The sequence below is a fragment of the Numenius arquata genome, chromosome 17 (genome assembly GCF_964106895.1).
Source record: "Numenius arquata chromosome 17, bNumArq3.hap1.1, whole genome shotgun sequence".
NCBI classification, from domain to species: domain Eukaryota; kingdom Metazoa; phylum Chordata; class Aves; order Charadriiformes; family Scolopacidae; genus Numenius; species Numenius arquata.
The window spans coordinates 8,826,379-8,846,604 of record NC_133592.1 but is presented as its reverse complement, the minus strand read 5'-3'; the positions used below and the strand labels follow the sequence as shown (position 1 = coordinate 8,846,604).

General features: G+C 45.3%; 1 protein-coding gene across 4 annotated transcripts in view; it reads left to right on the top strand.

Moving 5' to 3' along the window:
• Window positions 1-7,664, top strand: part of TNRC6C (trinucleotide repeat containing adaptor 6C) — a 100,979-nt gene extending 93,315 nt beyond the window's left edge. For 2 of the 4 annotated variants that reach the window (XM_074160151.1, XM_074160152.1), the window contains 5 exons: window positions 518-634; window positions 2,999-3,193; window positions 4,557-4,627; window positions 5,333-5,472; window positions 6,629-7,664. In XM_074160151.1, coding sequence (XP_074016252.1) covers window positions 518-634; window positions 2,999-3,193; window positions 4,557-4,627; window positions 5,333-5,472; window positions 6,629-6,989 — 884 coding nt within the window. In that variant the 3' untranslated portion in view covers window positions 6,990-7,664. The remainder of the gene's footprint in view (window positions 1-517; window positions 635-2,998; window positions 3,194-4,556; window positions 4,628-5,332; window positions 5,473-6,628) is intronic. The other 2 variants (XM_074160154.1, XM_074160153.1) reach the window with 1 other exon arrangement.
• The last annotated feature ends 12,562 nt before the right edge of the window (window positions 7,665-20,226 follow it).

The following is a 20,226-nucleotide window of genomic DNA, read 5'->3' as shown; positions in this document are numbered from 1 at the left end:
AGAGATTGCTAAAATATATCCTTGCGTTACTGAAAGTCTGCAAAAATCTAAAGATGTTTGTGGGCATTAGGATGTAGGAGAAGTGCTTACCTCGAGTAATTTAGGAGAAATCACCCATGGTAAGAGGTTAGTTTATCATATACATTTATGCTCATCTACAGTTGCCATTGCTGAAGTCAGCTGGCAGAGCACCTTTATAAATGAAGCCTGTTCCTTGAGACTAAACAGTTTAACAATGATTTTTTAAGAGTCGCATATCTTAAAGGAAACGCAGAATTTGTCTTCTGCACAGGCGCTAGTACATTTGCTGCTGTGCCAGCTTGCTTTGCCTTTCTACTAAAGACTTCTGCTTCACTTTATCATGCTTTCTGTAACATTTCATTCCTAGACTTGAGAGACCAGGCTGATTAAGGAAAATGCCTTGCATGGTTTGTATTTGCACGTAATAGATTTGCTTATGTCACACCAAACCTCATTATGCCCATCTTTCTTAGTTGCTTCTCTGCTGGTTCTGCAGGGTCATCCCCAACATCATCTCAGAATGCCACGCTGCCTTCATCGAGTGCCTGGCCGCTTAGTGCCTCCGGCTACAGTAGCTCTTTCAGCAGCATTGCATCCGCACCTAGCATTGCAGGTACGAAAAATGGCCTTTCTACTTTCACATCCTTCTGCATTCCAAGAAGAGATCCCAGAAAGTGCTTTCCCAGTTACTACAGTAGTGCTACTGGAGACAGGAGCATGTTTTTCAGTACTGTGCTAGGTAGGCAGCTCTCCTGGCAGCTTCTCGGTGGGGAGAGTTGGATGGTATGCCTGGAATTGCGCTAAGGAAAAATGTATTTATTCCTCTCGGTGCCACGTGCCATCACTCTGTATTGGCATGGAGATCTCTTACTCACTATTTCCGTTGCAACTTTGAGGAGGAGTATTCTGTTGTCTAGGACCTCAGTAGAAGCACCCCTACTGGACCCTTCCAGTAAGAGCTGATACGAAATTTTTGTTAATAAACTCACTGTTAAAAGTGAACCGTCTTAGCTCAGGAAAATGTTTAGTAGTACCTGAGGGAGGTACTCCACAGGGCTGTGAAGGGCTTGGGTTTGAGGCTCTTAAATGTCTCTTAATAGTCAATCCAAAGCCTGATGCTCCCCTTTATCGCTGAGCTAGTAGATGGTCTAAATAATTATCCCATTCTTTTTAATGAGCTATAAATTCTGGAGCATCTCTCTCTGCAAATCATGGAAACTTTGCTTGCAAATTGGCAACCAAATATCCAGTTTGTCCCATTATAAAAATGTGTTGGGGCTGTTGTATGGATTGTATTAGCATTTTCATATCTAATCAATGAAAACTTTCTACTACTTTGAATAAATGAAGCTGCAGCCTCCAGGTCATACTGCAGAACTCAAAACAAAAAAGGTGGATTTAAATGCTTTACTCCAATGAAAGGAGAAGAAAGGAATGGCTTCCTTTTCTTTTATCTGCCATGCATTTCTGCTTTATTTGCTTTTTATTTTTTTTTGCAGTGTCATCTAATCTTTGTGTTAACTCCATGAGTAGTGGTGACATAGCAACATCTGATCTCTGGTGATGTGCATGTATCATGTGCTACATCGCAGGCTGAGCTGCTCTCAGTTCTAAAACTCCCATTTTTCCCCCTTCCCCCCCACGATTTAACCCTTGTTAATGTCGTCATCGTCGACAAATTATTTTTGTTGCTACAGTTTGCAAGAAGATGGGAGAGTGGTTGCTCTTTCACTTAAATTGCTATGATTCAGTATAAAATAATTTAGTTAAATGATACAGATAAATTGAGGTAATTTGGGAAGTGTGTGTATATAACTGAGGCTGTGATTCGGAAACTGGTAAATTTGGCTTTAGGACTAACAGAAAACCCTCAATGGCTGTCTGATACAAAGCACTGATTGAATTTAAGCCTCGTCTGCCAGATCAAATTTGGTTTTTAATAAATTCACAAGATTCTTGCATCTTGGGCTTTGTCAGACCAAGTATTTTCTTCCTGTCTGCCATCAACGTTAAAGCATTAAGGCAGCGTAATGACAATATCATTTGCTCTGACAGAAGATGCAGTGATGTGACCATTTCAGTCCCTTCCAGTCAAACATGTGCTGGTAATGTTAGTAACAGTGGGAAATCGGACTCTTTAATTTCGCAACGTATGTTGGTACAAGGAAGAAAGGCAGGGATGTGTAAGTCTCAAAGGTTATAATATAAAATAAAGGCTTGTAATATAAAATAAAGGGGTTTGTTTTGACATTCACAATTTGAAACCATTTTCTCTGCCACTGTGAATGCTAAACTGTATTTGTTATTCTTTTTTCTTGTATTATTTTATAAAACTGATGTGGCAGGAACAGTAGTGAGATAGTTTAAAAACTGATAAGGGAAATAACAACTGAAAAAAGTTACAAAGCGTGACAGGTTGTGCCATGTTCTAATCTTCTGAAGACTTCATTTTTCTAAAAGACACTTGGAAAAAGGTATCTGTTACTTTGAATATTCAGAAATACAGTTTTTGTTGGTCTTTGATCTTTGGAATTTCAATAATATATCAGAAGAACATATGGATATACTGGTTACTTTATATTAGATAAAATGAGTTGTGTAAGAAAAAATGTTTAAGTTCTATTAAACCTTTGAGAGAGACAATCTTGAGGTGTTTCATTATAATTTTGATGAAATTGTATTTCAAATACTTAAGTCCATTTTCTGGTGTTTTTTTCATGTATCATCTATTACGAAAAAGTGAAATAGGAGATTTTTTAAAGGGAACTGTATATGTAACAGGTGATGTGAGATTCATTAAATAGAAAATTCTTTGAAAATGTGTAAGTTCAAGTAATACAGGATTTATAGCACTGGATAATACAGAATGCATTTCTTTTTCTCTTGAAACGTTGGAAGAATATGTTACCCATCCTACCTGGTTTAAGAGCTGTTGCTAGCTAAAAATACACAACTGTATTTTTTTTTTCTATTGCAGGTAAATTGTCAGACATCAAGTCTACGTGGTCCTCTGGCCCGATATCTCACACACAAGCCTCTCTATCCCATGAACTCTGGAAGGTACCCAGAAACACTACTGCTCCTACGAGACCACCTCCAGGCTTAACGAACACCAAGCCATCATCTACATGGGGTGCCAGTCCCCTGGGCTGGACCAGCTCTTACTCCTCTGGTACTCCTGCCTTCTCTCTTTGCTCCTTAGAATTGTTTGCTTTTTCTCTGTGTCACCATAGTGAGACACCCCACAGCTGTGTATTGGGCTCCGGAAACTTGAGGTTTAATACAAGTAGAGTGTGTATGTTTTAGGGATAAAGCTCGTGTCTGGTTTAGTTAGGATAAGTTGTAAACGAAGCTATCATCTTCCAGGTGCTCATATTAGTAATTTTATGTAGCAACTACCGAATTATTTCCCTCCAACTAGAATTTTTTGCTCAATTTCCTTAATTTCTAAAAATATCTTTTAAACACGTTTCTTGTTTTGTGGTATGATCTATGACTGCCTACGAGGCTTCAAGATGAGTGGATCAGCCCTGTGGAAGTTAATATGGAACACAGTTTTGGAGCATGGATGGGAAGCCTTTAGGACCTGATGGCATTGCAGAGCCTTCAGGGAACGTCTTGATTTTCTCAGGCAGACTTTTTTTAAGATGTCATTGTTTTGCTTAAATACAAATATGAGAAACCATGAATGTGGCTGCATAAATATATATATATTTATATCTCCTGTTTGTTTGGGAAGTATTGCGAGCTTCGAAAGTATTACACCTGTTTTATAAAGCTGACTATTTTATTAATCAGCTTTTGCTAAATTGGGAATTCAATGTTCTTCCCTCTTCTTGCCATTTATTTTCTATGAGTTTTCTTCACCCAAACCCCACCTGGTGGGCAGATACGGCTGGTGCCACGATTCTCTCTGGAGCCTGAGTGTGGTCACGCATGTGACTACAGCAGAACTGTGGTTTCTCAAATGCCACTCATAAATATCAAGCTCATACAGTTTCTCATTGTAAACCACCAGGCTGAAGTTGGAAAAGCAGGTTTTGTTGGTTGTGTCCTTGTATCTTTAATCAGAACATCGTCGGTGCAGAAATACCTGTTTTGAATAAGTCATATACATTAATTTATCATTGGCAAGATAGCAGAATGCTGCAGCGCTATAAAAATCTTTAATAGCAGGCAGCAATCTGAGCTGGGACATCTGAATTGCTTTTAAAATATGTCTTTCAGATTAATTCTAATGTAACCTGAAGATGCAGTTTGTTGCGGTATCATACCTGCATCCACTAGTTTTCTAATAGTTCTTGTGGGAATGTGAAAAATGCCACAGATCTTTTAAATGTGCCAAAAGCAGGTTTTCATTCAGCAGCCTTTCATTCCGAAGACGACAATAAATCAAGATGTGAGGAAGCTGCTGTAGCATTTGTTTTCAGTAGCAGTAACGCTTGCTAGTACGCTCTGATTCCAGATAACTTTTCTTCTTGTAATACGCTTTCCGCACCGTGACAAAGTGTTTTCTTGTGGAATTTGTACCGTAGGTTCTGCGTGGAGTACTGACAGCTCAGGGAGAACAAGCAGCTGGCTGGTTCTTCGAAACCTCACCCCCCAGGTAAATGGAGTTGTACAGAACTAGTTACAGAAAGAGACTCGTCACGTTTAGCAGACAATAAGAACAACATTTCTCAACCCTAGTCATTTGGTTCATTGGAAGGGAAAATAATTATTCTGCATTTATTACAAGAGTCTGTCTCCTGCAGGGAATTTGTTACATTTTCAAAGTGCTGCCAAATCAAGTATGAACTTTTAAGACTGTAATTAGTCATTCAGTGTGCACCATTTATGTATATGTAAGTTTGGAGGTGAAGGATGTTTTAAAGCAGATACATAGACATATAATCTGCTTTTCCTATGGGTTTGTTTTGTTCCTCTCCTAAGTATGTCAGATCCTCTAATCCTCCACGTAGTGTCATTTGCAAGGAAGAACATAAGTCACAAAGCCTTGAGTGTAGACATCCAAACCAATCTTGGGGAAAATTTAGTTACATTTTTATGAACCACGTGTTTTTCTGTTGACTTATTCCTGTACTTCTGTGGACTTCTAATGACAAGTATAATTTGTATCACCTAAACTGGGAGATTCTGTGCTTAAAATGTCTTAAAAAGATAGTGATAAATCTATAATTAAATTCTTCTTATGGAAGAAAAACTTTTTTTTCTTTCACCTCTACTTATCCTTTAGCTTCTAAAACATGCTCAGTTAAAAAACATTTAAGTAAAATCAGAAAAATACCTTTCCCTCCTTCCCTGTTGCCAGATTGATGGTTCCACACTGCGGACACTGTGTTTGCAACATGGTCCTCTGATAACATTCCACTTGAACCTGACGCAAGGGAATGCTGTGGTCCGATACAGTTCCAAGGAAGAAGCAGCCAAGGCCCAAAAGTCTCTGCATATGTACGTTTCTGCTCGCTCTTTCCTTTGTTACGAAGCCAGTTTTTTATCTCAGAAATAGGTTTTTTTAGGCATTTATTTGCTAGGATTCGGAGCTGATCACTAGTTAGTTTAATCCGATTTGGGAAACTACCTAATGAGAGAGAGGAAAAGTAATGTGGGGGGGTAAAGGCTCATATACTGCTGAATAAGAGGTGATTACAAAATTAGATAATAGATATTCAGCATGAATAATGTGCTCGGTGAGGATTTATCATCTGTAAGACTGCAAAGAATTTGTAAGACGTGATAAGAATTCCAAAGGAAGCTCAGAGAGAGCATCAGGCAAGGTTTTAGCTTCAACAGCGACAGAAAGTATAAAACGATGTTAAATGAAGAATGTGTTCATGGGGGTCACCTTTTTTAAAGGAGTTTTGAAAGAAATGTATGACAACAAAATGTGCTTTTTAGGTGTTTTAAAATCCCTGGGACTAATTGGCATCCTACACAAGAGCTGGAGAATTTGAGTGATAAAATCAGTGACATTAGGGAGAATTAAGACTATGAAGACTGATGTTTCAAAAAGAATACTTGGGTGCTTAGAGTTGGAAAGAATTTTCTTTATCAACAGGTTATATATAATGAAAAATACTGATTGTAGCTGAAACAATGTTTGGAACTAGCCGTGCCGCTGGCTGGCTTAGTTACCTTCCCTGTACTTAGGAGATGTAGGAGTAATGGTTACTTCAGATGTAAAGTTGCAACTACTTTCCCATTATGAACCTGATTACCAGAAATTGTAGTAATAATAATTATATTAATGACCGTGTTCCCCTCTTAACTGTTGACCAGTCCTTATTTAAATATTACGAAGTAGCATTCAGAACAATTGGAGATGAAAAACTGACCCATCTTAGTTACGTCGCATTAGATGTGGGCATCAGGGGAAAGAAATCATGCCAAAGGCAAAAGGAATATGCGAGTTTTAAAGATAAGTACTTATTTTATATAAGGACATGGCAATATCCTTACATTATCAGTGATCTGGAAGGCCTCCCTTTAAATTGGTTTCAACTTGGGGGGGAGGGGAACGGATTTATATCCGTCTTGGATATTTCCCAAAGTGCCCTTTGCCACCCCTGTTTCATGTGGCTGCACCTTTGGCTTCTTCTGTCCCCAGGTGTGTCCTGGGAAACACTACCATCCTGGCCGAGTTCGCTGGTGAAGAAGAAGTCAACCGTTTCTTAGCGCAGGGCCAGGCGCTGCCGCCCACCTCCAGCTGGCAATCCAACACTGGAACCAACCCCACCCGCCTGGGCTCCTCCAGCAGCTCCCACGGCCTGGTGCGCCCCGACGCCGGCCACTGGAACCCCCCCTGCCTGGGGGGCAAGGGCAGCAGCGACCTGCTCTGGGGGGGGGTGCCCCAGTACTCCAGCAGCCTTTGGGGACCCCCCAGCGCCGACGACGGCAGAGTTATCGGAAGCCCGACACCTTTGAATACTCTTCTTCCTGGTGACCTTCTCAGCGGGGAGTCCATCTAGGAAACAAAGAGGAAACAAAATGGAAATAACAATCATCAGCACTAAAAGGAAAAATAAAAATTGTAACCCTTTCCAGTCCCGGGCTTGATGAAGAATCCAGCTTTAACAGATCAGACTGGCAGCCCTTTTTTTAGTACCTCTGTCCAATATCGAATATGAAACTGCAGGAGTCCTTGTGAACTGTTGATGAAACAGTATGGGCTCCTTCTGGTCAGTGTCACATGCTAATGACAGGTTATATTTTTTTTTTTCATGGCTTTTCGTTTTATGTTGTCTTTTTATGTTTGTATGGTGATTTAAAAAAAAAAAAAACAAAGTATAAAAGCTGCTTAGAATAGGTCTATCATGAAGGGCACTTTTCAGAATTTGGGCTGGAAAGGGTTATTTTATCAACTTTGGGGGGGGGAAAGGGGAGATGAAAGCCTATTTAAAATGAGCCTGTGACTATTATGCACATTACCAGAGGCGGACCCAATAATCAGAAAGGGTGAAGTGTGATATTTACCATTGGTACAGAAAAGTAATGAATCCGAATGGGAACTGTTGACTGTACAGGTTGAGCGGGGGGGGAGGGAGGGCAGGGGTTGGGGTATCTCTGTGTCCACTACTCCCATGGATCTGCCTATGCACATTACCCTTGTTTCATTACTTTTTCATGTCATTTTTTTAAATCCCAAAAATAGAAAAAGTAAAAAAAAAAAAAAACACACAAAAAAACAACAAAAAAACCCAACAAAAAACCAAACAAAAAAAATAACAAAAAAAAAAAACATATCAACATGCAAATACTTGAATCCAGCAGGCCAATAACAAAATGTGAACACTTTCTAAGGCTAATTATTACACTTCCAGGTCAGCATCCGTACACAAAAAAACAGGCTCTAAGAATTTTTTTTTTTAAAGTTTGGACTATGTGTTTTTGTTGGAACAGATGTACGTGTGTGAGTGTGCTGGTGTGTATGTGTGTGCGTGCGTGTGTGTGCGCCCACGTGTGGTTTAACTAAAAGTGTGAACTTTTTCCTTTTATCCAGTATATGCTTTTTATTTGCTCATTGGTCAAATGTTTAATTGTTATTAGCTTCTAACTTTGCACTGAGTGTCCGCAGCCCTTCTTGTAGCTAATCCTATAATGTCAAAAAGAAAAAAAAAAAAAAAGAAAAAAAAAAGGAAAAAAAAAAAAAAAGAAACTGATAGAAGGGGCCGGCGACAATTCACGTGTAAATGTTTACTCAAGGACTCTTATCGCATTTTAAAAATTACAGTGTGTATCTCTGGAGAATAATATGTATATCTACCTTTAGCGGCTTTTTATTGTGGACTAATGCAAGAAAATTATTACCGGAGTATTGCACCATTTTTCCATTCGGAATATAAAGTTTAAAAAAAAAAAAAAAAATACTCTTGTTGAACTGTGGCCATAGATAATTGTAAAGAGTGGATAGTTCCCTTGCAAGCAGGAACAGAAACAAGCACTTGGACATAGGTTTTGACTGCTTTTGGAGGAGCCAGGAGTTTTGGCTCCCACCTGTTTACAGACCTTTTTTTCTCCTTCAAACTTTAAAATAAAAAAAGGAATTAAAAAAAAAAAAAAAAAAAAGAAAAAAAAAAAAAAGACTTCCATCGTAAAGAAAAACTATTTTCAGAATGAAGATATGCTACTTCAGAGCTCTGGGATTGAACAGTGTTGTTGTATTATTCTTTTCTTTGGCCATTGCTGTGTACTATTTTTTGTTGTTGTTTTCCTCCTCTTCGTCAAAGTGGCGAAAACTTTGTGATCACTATCTTGCACATGGTGGAAGATGTCTCAGGAAAGCCGGGTTTCCCGAGGAGCAACTCCACACCATTTCATGTATTTTTAAAACCCAACTCCTAGCACTGAAGATATTATTAAAAAACAAAAGAAAATAAAAAAAAGACAGTAAGAAAGAAGAAAATACCTAATCTAATGTGTAGCAGTTACATATTTACCAAATAATGGACTCAAAAGAAATAGATGTTTGAAGAGTGCTTTATATATTAAAAAAATCGCTTTATGTTTAAAAAAAAAAGATCAATGTTTTTGATTGTTTTGAAAGGAAGAAAGACAATGGAATAACATACACTTCACGTATGTTTAAAAAATTATATGAACATTGTGCTCCCTGCCTGCTTGGATCAGGAAACTTGTGCATTACATTATTTTTTTTTTTTTTTTTGGAAGATTAGCTTTTTAATGGTTTTATCAGATTTAAAGGGTCCTGCAAGATTGCAAATTAACAAAAGCTGGTTTTATAGAGGATCATGAACTATGCACAAACTGGGTTCAAGACTTGTTTTTTTTTCTCAAGTTCTAGTAGTGTATTTAGCTGAATAACCTTTCCTCAGAGTAATTGCATCTCATTGCCATTACACGCCTCTGACATATATATTTTATATATATACACACACACAGAGTTATATAAAATATGTATGTGTGTATGTGCGTGTTTACATACAATTTTCCATGCTGAAGTTTAGCATTGAGTTGTAGAAAATACTCCTGATATTTTAAAATTGGGAATGAAAATTTCTGTTTTAAGGGGTTGGGGTGGGGGGTGGGGTTTTGTTTGGGGGCTTTTTTTTTTTTTTTGCCTTTCCTTTTGGATTCAAGATGTCTGTAACTCTGAGATTAAAAAAAAAACAACAAACAATTGTGGCTTTTAATGTTTATTCTCCTCATAGAATGTGATTGTTAAAGAACATGCACCGAAAGTTGCTTTCAAGAGTACGAAGATTCTTTGAAACTTAATAAATTGCAGTTTTTTCTTGGCTGTTCAAATAATGTGTATTTTTCTTTTATGCAGGGGATACTAGAAAAAAAAAATATATATATTGTTAAATCTGTTACGGTATTTCATGGAAGAAGTTTAACTTTTTCAATACTGATGAGAACTGAGCGTGCAGCCGGGCAAATCACTCCTCCGAGGGGTCAGGACTCTCTGCTTGTCGGTGATGGCGTAACCTTGTACCATGAGCGCTTTGCATATCGCAGCCCAGAGAGCGCTGCCTAAAAAGCAGTAATCACTTTTGGCTGGTTGTTGGTTAGAATTAAGTTTTTTGGTTTGTTTTTTTTTTTATTTATTCATTCTTTAGTAGTATAGTAGATGAATTGTTAAGACTGAATATTGCCAGGCTGAAGGCTCCTCCATCACCCCGCAGCCTCCCGGTTTCTGGGCTGGGATGTTTCTGGCCCACCCACTAAATTCTATGAGATGGTCAAAGAGCCTGGAAGTAGGGTGGAAACACCAAAATATTGTCATGTTTGGCCTTTCAGGTTTTGAAATTAAGGAAGATACTTGCAGAAGGTTCGTGGAGGGACCCAGACTTGCTCCATTTTCCCTGTCCAAAGACGAGCTTCCCTTCTCCTCCCACCTCCATGGAACCAGTTCTTCACCTTTTGGTGACACAGAGGTGATTTGTCCTGAAAGCGGGATTTACAGCAGGGCTGGCCCTGGGTCTCCAGTGGTCACGAGTTTGTACAGTAAAAGCTCATTCTGCTAATTAATTTGTCGTGAGGATCATCGGCTGCTCTGCCATGAACTGTACAGTTAATAAAGACCCGTGGGTCAGGGGGACCCCAAGTGACTCTTGGAGTTTGCTGTTTGCTGGTAGATACGATACAGTTAAATATTATCAAATCTGAATTTGGGGGTAACTTTTGTTGTCTAAATAGCTAAAATGTCCACTCTGAAGCCTGTTCTCCTCATTTTGTTGTCAATACCGCCCCAAAGTTGCACAGCTCTTGCCATGGTTGTTTTTTACGGTCGACTGCTTCCCATCCCACCTCCCTGGTGGTTTTTTTTTCTCTTCCAGGTGTTTGTAATGAAACTCTTAGACTTGCCTTCTCTTTTCTTTTCCCTGCTTGTTTTGTTTGGTTGGTTTATGTTTTGTTTGGGTTTTTTTTTTCCTTAGCAAGGAGGGCTTTCAGTCTCGGCATCCCTGAGGTTTGTTTGCCCAGACATCAAAGGCCATTAGAGTCGATGTTTTAGCTAACGAGAGATTTGTCTTCCATAAGGTTGGCAGAGGCGGCTTTTTGTAAATCAGACGCAGTCTTAAAATCTAGTATCCACCCTGGTATATTAAAAGAAGTAGCTTTTGGCCAAAATCAGTTGTTTAGTGTCTAATGTAGTTCTTTTTATTTTCACTGTCACGCTCTTTCCTGCTTTAACGCTGTCTGAGATTTCTGAAATTGTAAAGATGGCTCCTGATGATGAGGCTTCTCCTTATGGCTCCAGAATCTTTACAAGAAAACATGTTTATTGGTTTGCGTTTTTCTGTAGGTGGCGTTGGCTGTGCCCTCCATAGCACTCTCACTGCATGGCTCCCTGTCGTTTGGCCGAGAGAAATTCTCTCTCCAAAGTGGTCTGAAACTGTCAAACTTCTTCTTAGTTTCTTGTCTAGTTTGTGGGTGGCACTGGCAGAGCAGATCGTTTTGCTTTTCTGCTCCAGAAATATATTACTGTTCTTGATAATTCAATATATGATTGTGTATGTGAAGGAGCATTTTAATTAAAAAAAAAAAATAATAATGTGTATGGCTATCTGTATATGTTAAGAATTAATTGGAGTTGGAAGAGTCTGGAAATGGAATTGGAAAACCCTTTTGGATGTGGGTTACGGGCAGCTGTAGCGTGGAGCATCCCTGTGGTTGCCGTGGTGACCCCTGGGATCATCTCCTGCCGATGTACATGAACTGCTGCTAAACGTCTCTTCCCGCCTCGTGCAAAGGGCAGGTGTTCTCCTCGTGTCACTGTATTGATGCTGAATGTACAGTCTCCGCTCAAGTCCTGCGTGGCCGGTTTCAGGGAAGGGGAGTTCTGAAAAAAACCCACCGGGATCTCGAGCTGAACCGAACCGTGTCTGTGACTGTCCGGATGGCGGCACCCGCCCCGTGCTCCCCGCCGGCCCCGGGGTAAAGGGCAGCTCCCTAAGTGTCTGGAAATGTCTGTGGTTCGCAGTGTTCTCTGTCGCGGGAGTTCCAAGGAGACCACGGGCCCGTCCACGGACCGCACAGGAACGACTGTAGCTCCCTGCAGGTCTCTCGGACTGTTCCACCCAGGTCCTTGCGTTGCTTCGAAGGCGGTCACGTCCCCATGAAACCTTAATGTCTCCGGGAGCAGCCCAACTTCTGTCCTCTCAACGTTCCCCCTCCTTCCCAAGGGGTCTCTTCCAGCATCACTACCTGTGTGCTCTCGGAATTTGGGAGAGGCGCCTCCGACACTCATCCACATCGTAGCTTTCCTGAGGGAGGACGGACTGACTAAACGTGCCCATGTTCTAGTGGGGTCCTGGTGTCTTCCTCCAGCGGATACACCCAATCGCTCAGGGTAACCATCGCGTGCTGCAAGTTGCCAGACTCCATGCTCCAGCGGCCCATCCAGCCTCTGCAGAGACACTCGAGTTGACCGTTCTCAAGCCCCTCGCGCTCCCACCCTTTTCTTCTCTCCCACGAAAAGCGCTTCGTTAGAACCGAATATGACACTTTTGTCCTGCGGTGTTGCCCCCCCCCCCCCCCCCCCCGCTGTTTGGTTGGTTTTTTGGGGTTTTTTTTTCACCGTCGGATGCATTGGAAACGAGTCGCTTGTAACATTTTCCCTTGATGAAAACGTGGTCCCAGCGCAGTCATGATTTCAGGGTCATTAAAATGTTATCAAACACAATAAGCTGGAAGAATTGCTTTGCTTTCAATAAATATTATTAGTAGTAAAGGTGGTTTGCCTTGAACGAGCCGTGAGGCTGCTGACTCTCCATGAGAAATCCCCCCCACTCTGCCCGTAGTCTGTCCTCAGTTAATTAAAGAGTTTATTGGTTTGAATGCTCATTTTGTTCAGGGGAGTGGACTTGATAATACTCAAAACTGTGGCAGCATCCTCTGTAACTTCTCTGTAGTTTTATCACCTGGATCCTTTACCCACTTCTTAATTTATCTTAATTTAGTCTTAATTTATACTGAAAAATATGTATCCCAGCAGACTCAAGACCTGTGTTGCTGGTGCTGTTGGAGCGGAGCGGATTCTCTTTCCATTTTCTCAGTAGGTCACCTTGTTTTGGCTACAGCATTCATGGTTTACAAATATGTTTTACTGTCTGCACCCCACAAGAGCAGGGAAAAAACAGGTTTTTCATGATTTTTTTTTTTTTTTTTATTTCAAATGGGACCCACTTTTTCTGCCTTTTCCTGGCACAAGACTCTCTCCTTCCCAACCCTTCTTCTCTCCCTACAGATGACAGGAGACTTCTGAGAAAGGTGGAGGAGATGGTTATTCTGCAGGTAAAGAACTGCAAGTTCGTATATTTTTTATATATATACATATATATATATTTATATATATATACACACATATATTTTTATGTATATATACACACACACTTAGAAATATAATCCCTGTGCTCAGTGGGCCATTCAGCATGAGCCTGTAAATCTGAAGCACATAAGAGAGGGCAGACATTAGTCGCCGCAGCAGCCCTTCCCTCTCTTTTCTGGGATGATCACGCATTCAAAAGTATGATTATAGGAAGAATGGTAATCAGCAAATAGCTCTAATTACTTGTGATGATTTTATTGCTGAATAATTTCCCCAAACCTTCCACGTGTCTAAGTGTGCAGCAGCAAAGGTAGGATGCAGCTGGTGAGGAGGATGGAGAGGCCAGGGACGGGGCTAGAAGGACGTGTACAAGGATCTAGTTGATTTGTAGGTGAGTTTCGTTTCTGAAATAGCTAGAAATTGCTCAAAATAAATAAACAAATAAAAAATAATAAAAAATAGGGCTTCCCTGCTAGCTCTGGCTTAGTGATGGTTTTCTTTATAGCATCAATGTGTACAAACGAGCCTGTCAGGAGATGGTTCTAAAGCTGTGTTTAGCGTATTGTATCATTCCAATACCCATTTTTCCTTGCTCGTCGGCACGGTTACTGCGAGTTTTGGTGCTGTCTCCCTCAACTGCTGTTTAAGCCTTTGCTGCCCATTGGTGTGTGAATTGGGGATCACACAATAACCTGGAGTGGAGCGTGGCTGGAAGCGGTTTCAAAGTCATGTCCCCAGGCTGCTTCAGCATCCTTGAAAAATACCTTTTTCTGGAGCTTTTTCTGAAGCAGGGCTGCAAGCCGTGATGTTGAGCACTCGGGACCAGTGACTCCAGTCCAGCACGGGGTCTTGGACACCCCCAAGCGCAGACCATGAGAGGCTAAAACTGGAGTTGATGCACAATGGAGCTTAACACTTCATCTGCAGCAGAACTCTATTTGTTCACCATTTAGTAGAGGTTTAACCCAAACCATGAAACCCTCATAATACTGAATTTAAGTAAATAAGTTTTGCTTGTGTCCCTAGATGGGGGGCAGGAGGAAGAGAGAAAGGAAGAGAAAGTATCCACAAATAATGGGATCCAGTACGTAGGTGAGAGACCGCATCTTGCGCTATAGACGCCTCCAATTAAAGGTGGAGACCTTATCACCTTATAGTTCAAACACTGATTTTTTAAATCAGTTTTATAGAATCCAGGTCTTCTAAGACCTTGGAGATCTACCACTGTGGGCACCATCTCTAGCTGAAAAGGAGGAGAAACTTTTCTGGAGCAAGCCTGGAGGGAAATGGCTGAAGAAGTTCTCTTTTCACTTGAACCTTCAACAAGGCCAGGAGGCCAAATAGCACATTTTCCAGATGGGGTTATTCTTAGTGTTCTTGTCAATACCATGCATTTAAATTGCAGTATTCCACCTGGAACAGCAAGTAATTGCCGCATTCCTAAAAATGCTTTGCTGTTCTCATAGTGGCAGGACCACAGAGGCATCGGTTGTGTGCCCGACTTCTGTCCTGTGTGGCCCGAGAGAGAAGAAATACCAAATTAGAGGATTTATCCAGTCTTTTACTGTTCATCATGGCAGAGACCAGAAGTTCATGGTCTGCAAAATGAGGAAATCACCGATCAGCATCTCAGCTTCTCCCCACCGGTGACAAGGTTGTAACACAAGGGACGTGGGGCCATCCAGCAGCACAGGCAATGGGATTTTCCTGCCCTGGAAAGAAGCAGGGCACAAACTCGGATGTTTACAGACTAGTTTAGGCTCCTAAATTGAGAATTTTGATTTCGAAAAGCCTTTGCACCAAGCAAAGTTCTGCAGGCTTGTCCCCTGCCAGCTGAGCTGTCGATTACAGGGCAAAGTCCTGTAAATCCTCTTTGCGGACGCTCTCGGTGGGGCAGCGCACAGAGCCCTGAGCTCTCGCAATCCGCTCCACCCGGGGAAGGAACTCTGCGTGGGACCTGCGCGTTCTGCCGAGGGGGGGGGGGGGGGGGGGGTGTCGGTGTTCTCGGGGTGCGAGCGAGCGCTGGGAGCCCCAAAGGCTTCATGGGAAAAGTAATATTAAGTTTGACCGACTAATTAAGTAATTAAGTTGACCGACTGTGCACTATCCAAGCGTTGCAGACCAACATTTTTCTCTCATATACACGGTTCCATACACTGAAATGTCTTCTCCGGCAAAGCTGAACACGCTGCCTAAAACCCAGGCACGGCCTCTTTCCAGACCCCTTTGTACGAGCGATGCCATCGCTCGGATAGCAATAAAAACAAGCGTCCCCTGGCCTTGCCCACATTCCCGAGCGTTTGTTGGGCGTCAGGTCAAAATAAAGCGCATCCTTTGGGCGGGCCTGGGGAGCAGAAGCAATGATCGTCCCCTCGCGTCTCCTAAAAAAAATGTGGGGGCCGCAGTAAATGGCTTGAGGGGGGAGACGGGAGGAAGCCCTTTCCTTGCCCGAGATGGCCTGGGCTGTAATTCCCTGTTTTCCCCACCAGATGGTGGCCGGGAATTGCTGTGAGCGGGCGGCGGGCGGGGGGAACCGTCTCGTCCCGGTCCCCGTCCCGGTCCCCGTCCAGCTCCTCGGAGCCGCTCCCCCCCCCCCCCCCCCCCCCCCCCCGGCCCGGCCCCCCCCACCCTGCTGCGGGGCCAGCAGCCCCTCGGGCAGGGGTGGTCGCCAAGGGCTTTGCCAAGCCGCCGGTAACGCCGTGTGTGCCCTGGGTACCGTGCCGGGGGGCACCGCCCTGCTCCGCTCCCAAAAGTGGCTCGGATCGATCCATGTATTTAAAAAAAATAATAAAAAATAATCCTTGCTTGGAAGCAATTATTTGGGATGAGGTTTGTGTGACGAGAGGTGAAAGAGGCTTTTCTGCGCCGCTGTGGTACCGTAGGGTGTGCAAACCCTTAGAGCAAGGGGTGTCTGCGGGGGCTGCGCCGCACGGAGCTCCATCGAGCAAGGAAAGCTGGCGCCGTGTCCTGTAGTCCTGTATATGCTTTTATTGACTGGAAGCCAGGGGAGGTGCTACTGGGCAGGGTGCCGTTCACACGATCACAGACTGGCAGGGGTTGGAAGGGACCCTCAGAGACTATCTTCTCCGACCCCCCGCCAAAGCAGGGTCACCCAGGTGGGACAGGAACGCATCCGGGCAGGTTTGAATAGCCCCAAAGATGGAGACTCCGGACCCTCTCTGGGCAGCCTGTTCCAGGGCTCTGCCACCCCCAAAGTAAAGAAGTTTTTCCTCATGTTCAGATGTAACTTTCCGTGTCCCGATTTGTTCCCGGTTTGTACTCATTGCCCCTTGTCGAGCACCGCTGAGAAGAGTCTGGCCCCATCCTCTTGACCCCTGCCCTTTAGGTATTGATCAGCATCAATGAGCTGATCAGCAATGAGCTGGTACCAACAGCTCTCCCCAGTCAGCCCAGTGTGGGGCCAGCTGGGTCCCAGTCAGGCTGTGGGACGGACCCTCTGAGGGATGGCAGGAGAGCCCTGATGGGCTCTGCTGGTGCGGGGGCAGCAGGTTCGTCCTTGGGCAGCACTTAGCACCCCAGCTTGGTTTCCCCGGCGCTGAGCCCTGCTCGGCAAAGGGCCCTAAAGACAAATACAGCTAATTATATCCTCAATGAGTAAGTGCCGCTTTTCGTGTTAAAATGTTTTGCTTTCTCGTTTGGTGTCCTTGGTTTAAGTGTTTGTGCCACATCTCTCCATCAATCAAGACCTGAGCAAACGGCAGGAGCCAGCACCAATTAGGCACATCCCGCTCCGGCAGCTGATGCCCCCCCCCCGCGGGCCCGTGCGGCTGTCACTGGTGTGCAGCTCTCACAGGCGGCGTCTTGATTCTCCCTGATTGTTTGTGTACACAAATTAAGCAGGAGCATCTCGCGGCGGTTTGACGGGATGTGCTACATGATGTGGAACAGAACAGGAGGGATCACATGGGAGCTCTTCTCCAGGGGAGACGTGGGCTGGCGGCTGCTCTGGGGGAGAGACTGGAGTAAAATGGTCTGACTGGGGAAGGGGGAGGCAGAGGGAAAGGAAAGAAGAGAGTTGCGATGGAAAGATGTTCAGGATCTTTCTGATACTTTTGGGGGTGGAAAGCGCAGCCCTTGGTTCTGCCTGTGGAGGGGTTGAGTTCACTGCAATGTATTTTTTTTGTAGAAGAGCAGCAGCAGAGACTCAGCACCAGGCAGGGCAGCCCCAAGGAGTGGTGTGTGCCCGGCACGGACCTTGCTGCCACCGGGGGGCTGGGATTTACAGAGCAGTCCTGTGAAGGGAGAGCAACTCGTCCACAGTCACCCCACAGGGGCAGGGACCCCCATGTCCTTGCCCCGCTGTCGTGTCCAGCAGAACCTCCCTTCCCTGGTAGCAGAGCCCCTCTACACATGGACATAACAACCTACCTACGAAAAACCAACTCAAACTGCAGCTGATTAACTAAGAGGACCAGTGCGATGAAAAACCCTTCCCATCCCAGAGATGGGATTGGGAGACCGAGCCTGGGATGCCATCCCAGGACAGCAGAGTTGTGCCTGTGGGTGGTTCACTGGAGACCGAGGCTTTTCCCCTGGGCCTGTGCCCTGGGTGTTGTAGCAGCCTCTGGCACACAGTATTGGAGATGACAGCCCTGATTGCCCCCAGCAGGCCCTGACTGTCCCTGGGCCACCATCACGGGCATCCTCCCCTCTACGTGCTGGATCTCCTGTGCGCTGGAGGGCTCCGAGAGCTGCTCTGGAGGGGAGAGCCCCTTCCTCTGCTGTTCTCCTGACCCAAAGAGAAATGCCCTGGGCTGCACATGCCCAGGGTTACAGTTAACTCCTCTGTCCCCATAGCTCTGCCAGGGACAACCGAGAGCTTCAGGGCAGAGCTGAGCTGGGGGAGACCCAGGTGGATGTCTGGATGGATCCTGCTCTCCCCAGGCTTTCTCCTGAAGCTCCAGCATGAAGCATCTGCCCCAGCTGCCCCCTCCTCCTGGGAGAGGAAGCAGAAGGAAGGGCAAATTTGTCTCCTCTCTTTAGGCATGTGCCTGCGGGAGGTTTGCAGGGACAGCCCTGGCCAAGCGCGTGGATCGCTCTATCACACGCTCCATCTGCACTCACCATCCCCGGGACTCGGCTCCCCGAGCTGCAGATGCGCTGTGTTCAGTAGCTGTGATGATTGGTGTCCGGGAGAGAAAAGCCATTTCACTTGTTGAAAGAAAATGAGCTGCAGGTGTTTTAGTTCTTCACCACCTCACACTCTACAGGGCTTTACCAGCCCTGCGTGACCCAGCTGCCGAGCACAGGTTACACACACACACACACACACACAGACGTCTGGCACGGATCGCTCCTCTGGGACAGGCACCGGGGGCTGTTTCCACACCGCTTTATTGGCATTTTGGTAGTACAGCAATTCTACAGCCTTTCTGCAGCGGAACGCAGTGCTCTGCAGGTTGGCACGGGCTGAGGCTCCTGGCTGCTCTCCCTTACCCTGCATCCTACACAGAGCCATGGGGAGAAGACATCTAAAAGGCTCTCATCCTGCCAGAGTTCCTGCATGGCAAATTCTTGCTAACCCCAACTTCCATGCCATGTCCCTGCATGGCCAAAGCTTGCTAACCCCAATGTCCAAGCAAGACAGCTCTTCATAACCCTGGCACAGCAGCCCCCCCCTGCACCAGGTTTTCATGCAAGTGGTGTAAAAAAAACCCCCAAACTCGCAATGCCACAGAGGGGGATTGTGCAGGTGAGGGGCAGATGGGCAGGGGAGGGCTGCCCTCCATCCCACCAGCATCCCTGTCCACGGCCGGGGGGAGCAGGGCTGGGGGGGGTCCCGGGAGGGGGGAACCCGCCCGCTGGTAGAGCCGGAGCCGGCGGGGGGGGGCTGTATAACGCAGGCAGGCATTGGGCGTGTGGGCTGGGCTGTGGGTGAGCTCCTCCAATGGCTCCGCTCATTGCGGGAGCCCGGTACTGCAGGGACACGTGGAGGTGGCCCCGTCGAGAGGGTCCCTGCACCTCCAGCATCTCGGTCTGCATCTTGTGCAGCTCCAGTATCTCCGTCTGCAGCTTCTGCTGCTCCAGCATCTCAGTCTGCGTCTCCAGCATCTCGGTCTCTGCATCTTCTGCACCTCCAGCATCTTGGTCTGCCTCTCCAGCATTTCGGTCTCCACCTCCAACATCTCGGTCTTTGCGTCTCCTGCACCTCCAGCCATCGCAGTTTCTGCATCTTCTGCGCCTCCAGCATCTCGGTCTCTGCATCTGTTGCAGCTCTAGCATCTCGGTCAGCATCTCTGTACCAGCAGCTGCTTGTATCCCGCAGGTTTTGGGCCTTTGGGCCGGGGCTGGCTGGGAGTGCGGGTCCTGAAGCCCCCGGGGGTTATTGCTCTGCCCGGGGAAAGCCGGTGCTGGGGCACGGGGCAGCCTCTCCCCACTGCAGCTCCAGGAGGGCTCCACCAGCCTGACCCTGGGGAGGCTGTTGGGACACCCCAGACATAAGGGGCTGTTTCCATGGATCACGCTGCCCAGGAGGGGGCTGGCAGGCAGCCTTGCTCATCCCAGCTTCCTAATTTTATACTGCAAAGAGGGTTTTTTCTGCTTTTAGCATAGTACTGTAAAGCAAGGAGCCAGGTGCTCCTGATTCGAGCATAACCCTGCCCTAGAACAAAATAAAACCCCTCTGCCAGTTGGGAAACTCCTGCAGGGCTGGCTAATTAGCGAAAGGCAGATCATGGAGCCAGGACCCACTGCATCATCCAGGGGGTGCCTCACCACAGCCAGGTGCCCCCTGGTCAGGGTGGATGCAGGCAGCACTGGCAGGGACAGCCCCGTCACCATCCATCCACGGAGGGGTGGCTGGGGTGATGGGTATAGCCAAGGTGCAGCATCACCTGTGGCTGCATCCATCATGCCCATCAGGTGCCACCACCTTGGGTCAGCTGCCTAAAGTG